Source organism: Megalobrama amblycephala, linkage group LG4, assembly GCF_018812025.1.
Source record: "Megalobrama amblycephala isolate DHTTF-2021 linkage group LG4, ASM1881202v1, whole genome shotgun sequence".
In the NCBI taxonomy this organism is placed as follows: domain Eukaryota; kingdom Metazoa; phylum Chordata; class Actinopteri; order Cypriniformes; family Xenocyprididae; genus Megalobrama; species Megalobrama amblycephala.
Genome location: NC_063047.1, coordinates 16,907,992 through 16,915,037, shown reverse-complemented (window position 1 = coordinate 16,915,037; position 7,046 = coordinate 16,907,992). Strand labels below are relative to the sequence as shown.

General features: G+C 39.7%; 1 protein-coding gene across 1 annotated transcript; it reads left to right on the top strand.

Moving 5' to 3' along the window:
- The first annotated feature begins 214 nt into the window (after positions 1-214).
- On the top strand, positions 215-2,719 carry adra2da (adrenergic, alpha-2D-, receptor a). Its single transcript, XM_048187974.1, has one exon. It carries the CDS (start codon positions 500-502, stop codon positions 1,724-1,726), a length of 1,227 nt encoding a protein of 408 aa, XP_048043931.1. The 5' UTR covers positions 215-499; the 3' UTR covers positions 1,727-2,719.
- The last annotated feature ends 4,327 nt before the right edge of the window (positions 2,720-7,046 follow it).

The window sequence follows — 7,046 nt, the reverse complement described above, 5'->3', positions numbered from 1 at the left end:
ACAACATAAAAAAGAGGGAAAAGGCTAAGGGGCAACATTCGTTAAAAAAAGCATTAAAATGTGATTTGTAGAATTTGCATTTACGTGAAACTTAGCCAGGGGAATGTGTGTGTGTGTGTGTGTGTGTGCGTGTGTGTAGGTATGGGTTGGACTCCATCATGACGTCATGTGACTGGCTCCAGCTCGAGCGCACACATCTCAGCACTCAGTCCGGTGTGGAGCGCGTGAGTGGAGAGCTGCGTGCGCCTCTCTGGAGCGCGTCTGACAGAGCGCGCGCAACTACTCTGGAATTCTATTTCGCGCGTGAGTTTGTTCGCAACGAAACCGTTCGGAAAAGTCTTTGCGCGCACGATGAACAGCTTTTACCTTGCAAGCATGAGACGATCGCGTCAGCGGAGCGCACTGACAGCTCAAGTTTTTCTTGTGTCACTGTATCAGTGCATCGGTGACACCACCTAACTGGAAACACTAACCTGACTGTCAGAAAGATGGACTCAGCATGGATGTAACTCAGTCCAATGCAACGGAGGAGGATGCCAGCGTCAACATCACCTCAAGCCCCTGGCCTTACACGGAGACGGCCGCCGCGTTAATCATCCTCGTGGTCTCCATCATTATCCTGGTCACCATTGTTGGGAACGTTCTGGTCATCGTGGCGGTTTTGACCAGCCGCGCGCTCCGCGCGCCACAGAACCTCTTCCTCGTGTCGCTCGCGTGCGCGGACATCCTCGTGGCCACGCTAGTGATCCCGTTTTCACTCGCCAATGAGATCATGGGATACTGGTTCTTCGGCAGCACCTGGTGCGCGTTTTACCTGGCTCTGGACGTTCTGTTCTGCACGTCGTCCATCGTGCACCTGTGCGCCATCAGCTTGGATAGGTACTGGTCCGTCACCAAGGCGGTGAGCTACAACTTGAAGAGAACGCCGAAGCGCATCAAGTCCATGATCGCGGTGGTGTGGGTCATTTCTGCCGTCATCTCATTCCCACCCCTCATCATGACCAAACACAACGAGAATGTGTGTTTAATAAACGACGAGACCTGGTACATCCTCTCCTCGTGCGTGGTGTCGTTTTTCGCGCCGGGGTTCATCATGATCACGGTCTACTGTAAAATCTACCGCGTCGCCAAACAGCGCTCGTCCACCGTATTCGTGGCTAAGAACGGACTGGAGAGGCAGCCTTCCCAGTCCGAGACGTGTTTTGTGAGGAAAACTAAGTTTGAGAAGGAGTCTCCGAGCAGCAACAGCTCAGAGAGCAACCAGGGACAGGAGGAGCTGGATGACATCGACCTGGAGGAGAGCGCGACGTCGGACAGCAAACCCAAGAGCTCGCGCTTCTCCAAGCGCAGGCGGGTGGACGGTGCGCGCTGCTGCCCGCAGCAGAGGACCTGCCGGATCTCCTGGGTTTCCAATCAGGAGCAGAGCAGCAAGCAGCTCGCGGTCGTGTCCAAAACCAAAGTGGCTCAGATGCGAGAGAAACGCTTCACCTTCGTGCTGGCGGTGGTCATGGGGGTGTTTGTCCTCTGCTGGTTCCCTTTTTTCTTCACTTACAGTCTCCAGGCCATCTGCAGGGAGAGCTGCATGCCGCCCGAGGCACTTTTCAAGCTCTTCTTCTGGATTGGATACTGCAACAGCTCAGTGAATCCCATCATTTACACGATTTTCAACAGGGACTTCAGAAAGTCTTTTAAGAAAATCGTTTGCTCGACGACGCGGCGCGCCTGAGAGACTCGCAGTTGGACACTTAAGGCAAGATTTAAATGTATGAATGACAAAAAAAAAAAAAAAAAAAAAAAAAACAAGTGGAATCTGCAAACTTATCATGGCCTTTTGATTTATTTGCAATCAAGTGTTTCTTCAACCATGGGCACTCACTCACATTCCAACAGTCTGGAAACCTTTCATCATTTATTTTCACTACTGCCTTTTAATGCATGCAAAATACAATATTACATAACATTTAATCAAATATTGCATTCTTAAAACTATGATGAGCTAACAAATAGAGAAATATTTATTATTTGAAATATGATTAGTCCATATCAGTTTTCACACACTAAATGGTTGGCCAATTTATTCCCAAAACATTTAAAAGTCCCCCTGTAGTCAATCATTTTATCCTTTAAAAGTTTTTACATATTTAAAGTTTTTTTCCTGTGAAATGTTTTCTTCATTCCTTAAAATAGCTTGAATGTTACTCTACACTCTTGCATCATTTAGTATACATATGCTAATTACAATATGCTAATTAGCCCCGCCTCCACTCAATCGCACAGCTCAGAGATCCACTCGGTCAACTTACTGAGGTAAACGCTGCACAATGGTATCGCTTTTTACAACGTCAGACACATAACGGTAATTAATATGATTCTCATATCTGTTAATAATGTGTTGCTAATGTTACACAAACCATGTTCCCGTATCAACACTTTGAACAACTCTGAACGTCAGTGAAGAAAGGCATAAAGTTCATCATAGCATCGTAATATTCATCATAAACCCGCTATATTGATAAATCTACCCGATTTTTCATATTAAAATAAAAATATACCAGGATAACCTTCTCTTGAGACTCTCCTCTCTTCAGAGCGCTCATAGTTAATGATATGCTAAAGCCCGCCCACACGTTGACGTGATTGGTCACAAGGTAGTTTGTGATGTCACAAACACCAGCGATTTCAAACTGCATTTCTGTCTTTAGATCACTGCAGTTTTAAGGAGAAAATACTCAGCAATGGTGCTGACTGATGAATTTGCACATGGTTTCTCTTAAAGCATATAAACAACATTAAAAACTTGATTTTCACCACAGGGGGACTTAAAAATGTCATTTCCACCACAGAATGCTATTAAACATTTGTTGTTTCAGAAAAAATGGTTCAGAAGTGATGCATATACAGTATGTTTCCTGCTAGCAGACAAATTAAACAAAAGGAGTTTGTCTAAAAGGCCAAAAGTGCCCATAGCTGAAGAAACACTCAATGTCTTTTAATAAACCGGTGTTTTGGTGATTTTAAGTGAAGTCAGCTCTCGGTATATCTATGGTTTTATCATTTAAAACTCAGCAAAATGTGCCTGTGCTATATTTCTTTACAATATGCCATCTTTTTTCCCTAATGCAACGACATTCAGACATTTTTAAGTGCGACTCTGGTGTTCAAATAATTCTTGGTGCCACTGATGTATATATTGTTTGTATATATTAAATGAGAAATATTTGACTTGCACAGTATTAAAACTCACTGTAAATACATAAAATGTATAAATGTAAATTAAATATGATATTGTACTGTATATTTTCCATACAGCTTAGACTCTAAATTCTATATACATACACAGAGTATAAACATCAAATGACAGGATTTATGAATCCTCTGATTCTGGGGATTTATTGTTGCTGTAGTGTTTACTAAATGGAAGTACTTGATAATTGATTTCACTTATTAGTAAATGGTGGAAAGAATGTTACTTTATATGTGGAATTGTTTATTTTCTAGATAATTCTGTATTAAAACTCCCATTTAGAAAATATTGTTATTAAAGGAGACCGGGGCTAGTTGTCACAAGGGCTATATTTCAGTAACTGTGACATTATGAGCCAAAAGGCCAATTATACTCTGTATTTTGATTCTAAAAACATTCAAAACTGCCTTAAATTACACATTTAAATTTAATAGGTGAACACAATAAAACCAGGTGTGGATTGTGTTCTCAGGTCAAAGGTTGGAGGTTTGGGGCAAGTTGTCGCATTTTATTATATTGTAATTTTTACAATTTTTTTCAATTTCTGTTGGCCAAAAGGATATATTTTTGTATGTTACCTTGTACATTTTTGCTTTTTCATGAATTGTTTACATTTGGCTAAAAAGCCTATTGTTATAAAGTCATCTTTTTTTTTCTGGGAAGTAATAGTGTCTAACCCTGGTCTCTTCTATCTGTGGGAAACAGAGGCTTTAAGGGCTGTCAATGGTGAATAAGAGCAGCTTAGTGAAATCACCTTTGCCATAACTCTATTAAAGGCTCTTATTGACTATAAGAAACCTAAATGACTTGTTGGTAACACACACACACACACACACACACACACACACACAAACAGAAGGTTAATTTCTAATTCAAGAACGGTACAGCTAAAATAACAGTATCTGATGAATGCACTCTGTAATCCATCATATTTTGTATCTTAATCTAAAGTCAGAATATTTCTGCATTCAGGCAGGACTGGTTGCATAAGAAGATTAATCTTAAAAGGATGCTTTCTTATCACAATCTAGAACCCTTCACAAACAAAACATGCTGTCAAGAAGAGGTTCAAGAAAAGTCAAAACTTCCTACTGAAAACTAACAGCACCCTGCTATAAATACTGCTATAATCCATGTGAAAGATCAACTGCATCAATGCATACTTCACATCATCAGCTCCATCAACCAGAACGCAATGCATAGTTAATGACCGGGACTGGGACTGCCATCGAGCATCCAATGATCCATGCTATTTATCACACTTTTTTTTTAAATAATAGTGTACAACTTTGCACACAGCACTCACTGATAGAAAAACAGTTTTATTGTATATCATGTATACAGTATAACACTGATTTTTTGTATGAATTATGCTTTACTTAAATAGACATAAAAACGACAGGTTAACAATATTTAATTGGAATCGTCTTATTAACAGACATTGTGCTTTGTATTCCAAAACATTACAATCTTTCCAAACTATTAAACAGTGTAAGTGCCTCTACAAGCAATTTGCTCATATTAAAGGTGCCCTCGAATGAAAAATTGAATTTATCTTGGCATAGTCAAATAACAAGAGTTCAGTACATGGAAATGACATACAGTGAGTCTCAAACTCCATTGTTTCCTCCTTCTTATATAAATCTCATTTGTTTAAAAGACCTCCGAAGAACAGGCGAATATCAACATAACACCGACTGTTACGTAACAGTCGGGGTGTACACCCCCAATATTTGCATATGCCAGCCCACGTTTCCAACATTATAAAAGGCATTACACAAGGGCAGCCAGTATTAATGTCTGAATGTGCACAACCAAATCATCAGACTAGGTAAGCAAGCAAGGACAACAGCGAAAAATGGCAGATGGAGCAATAATAACTGACATGATCCATGATATCATGATATTTTTAGTGATATTTGTGAATTATCTTTCAAAATATTTCGTTAGCATGTTGCTAATGTACTGTTAAATGTGGTTAAAGTTACCATCGTTTCTTACTGTATTCACGGAGACAAGAGCCGTCGCTATTTTCATTTTTAAACACTTGCAGTCTGTATAATTCATAAACACAACTTCATTCTTTATAAATCTCTCCAACAGAGTAGCATTAGCCGTTAGCCACGGAGCACAGCCTCAAATTCATTCAGAATCAATGTAAACAATATAACAGTATACAATACTCACATAATCTGCCGCATGCATGACGAACACTTTGTAAAGATCCATTTGAGGGTTATATTAGCTGTGTGAACTTTGTTTATGCACTGTTTAAGGCAAGCGCGAGCTCAGTCGGCGTGGAGCACGAGAATTAAAGGGCCAGTAGCCCTGAATCGGCTCATTTATAATGATGCCCCAAAATATGCAGTTAAAAAAATGAATTAAAAAAAATCTATGGGGTATTTTGAGCTGAAACTTCACAGACACATTCAGACTTATATTACATCTTTTTTTAAAAAGTTCTAGGGCACCTTTAATATTTTAATGCAAGATCCACACATCAATCATTTACATATTGTTTTCCATATTTACAGTTTATATCTAAAGATTTGTCACACACTTTTTGTGTTACTTCGGTGTTTAAAGAACGATAAGAGCGTTTACCGACTTAGAAACAAGTCGTTTCTCATTATGTAGGAAAATGCAGACTCTCATATAGCAATTATCCATTTACACAACATGAACAGTGTTGTCGCCTCACTCGAACAATATAGGTTCTCACTTAGTCTCTTTGAAAAGAAATTTGTAACTTTAGGAATTGTTTTCCTATCCTCCTTTTTTTTTTTTTTTTTGCATGATCTGATCTGGCCTTGAGCTCAAGCCAAAGATATGTAAGAGTAAAACTGCAAACAAACAGTGCTTGAATGACTGTTGGCAGATGTAATTTATCCCACACACCTCCGCAGCACATGCATTATTGCAGCTTTATTGTTGCTCTCACCCTTGAAATGTATTAAAGAGGCCATTTTATGCCCTTTTACAAAGTCTAGATGTAGTTTTTGGGCTCTACTAGAACAGGTTTTCCTGCTTGAATGTTGATTATTTTACTCATATTCTCCATTGTTGCAGCTCCTCTCTTCCCAGTCTGTCAGTAACGCTCTGTTTAGTTCCTGTCTCTATGAAGCCCCTCCTTCTGAAAAGCACAATGCGCTCTGATTGGTCGGCTGGAGCAGTGTGTTGTGATTGGTCATTAGGGAAATGTCCTGCCCCTTACCATAACTGCCAGTTTCAACACACTACTAACTAACTCAACCAGGCCCCGCCCCTTTATTCTGCATATGAATTATTTAAATGAGGAATATTGTGAAGAAAACTCAAGACTACAATGGAGCCGTTTCAGGGAGTTCAGAAACACTGACACTGATATAGAGAAGAACTCCTGCTGGAGGGACTTTTTCATGCTCAAACAGCAACATTACACACTAAAGACAGATGAAGATGGAGAAAAGCAGAATAGCTCCTCTTTAAACAAATAGTGTGTTTATTTTTTGTAACTGTGACTTCTTTTTCCATGTTATAATTTCTTGTTATTTAGACTTACTTAGATCTTGTATACTGGTTGTCTCAACTGTATAAGCTGGGATAGTATTGAATTACTGTACAAACTTCCTTTTCAACTCCCTGGCAAAAACAGTGTGGGAGCGACAAGAGTGGCCTCATGTGACCATAATCTATCCTTACTATAATGTATTGCATATGGAAATGCTCAGGTTTTGCTTAAAACAGCTTGATTATTATTGCATTAGAGTTTGCAAGCAAGTTCAGTTCAGTGATCATACTCAACGTGGGATAGCAATTACTA

Coding starts and splice junctions, on each gene's coding strand:
- adra2da (XM_048187974.1), top strand. CDS start 500: ATGGATGTAACTCAGTCCAATGCAACGGAGGAGGATGCCAGCGTCAAC.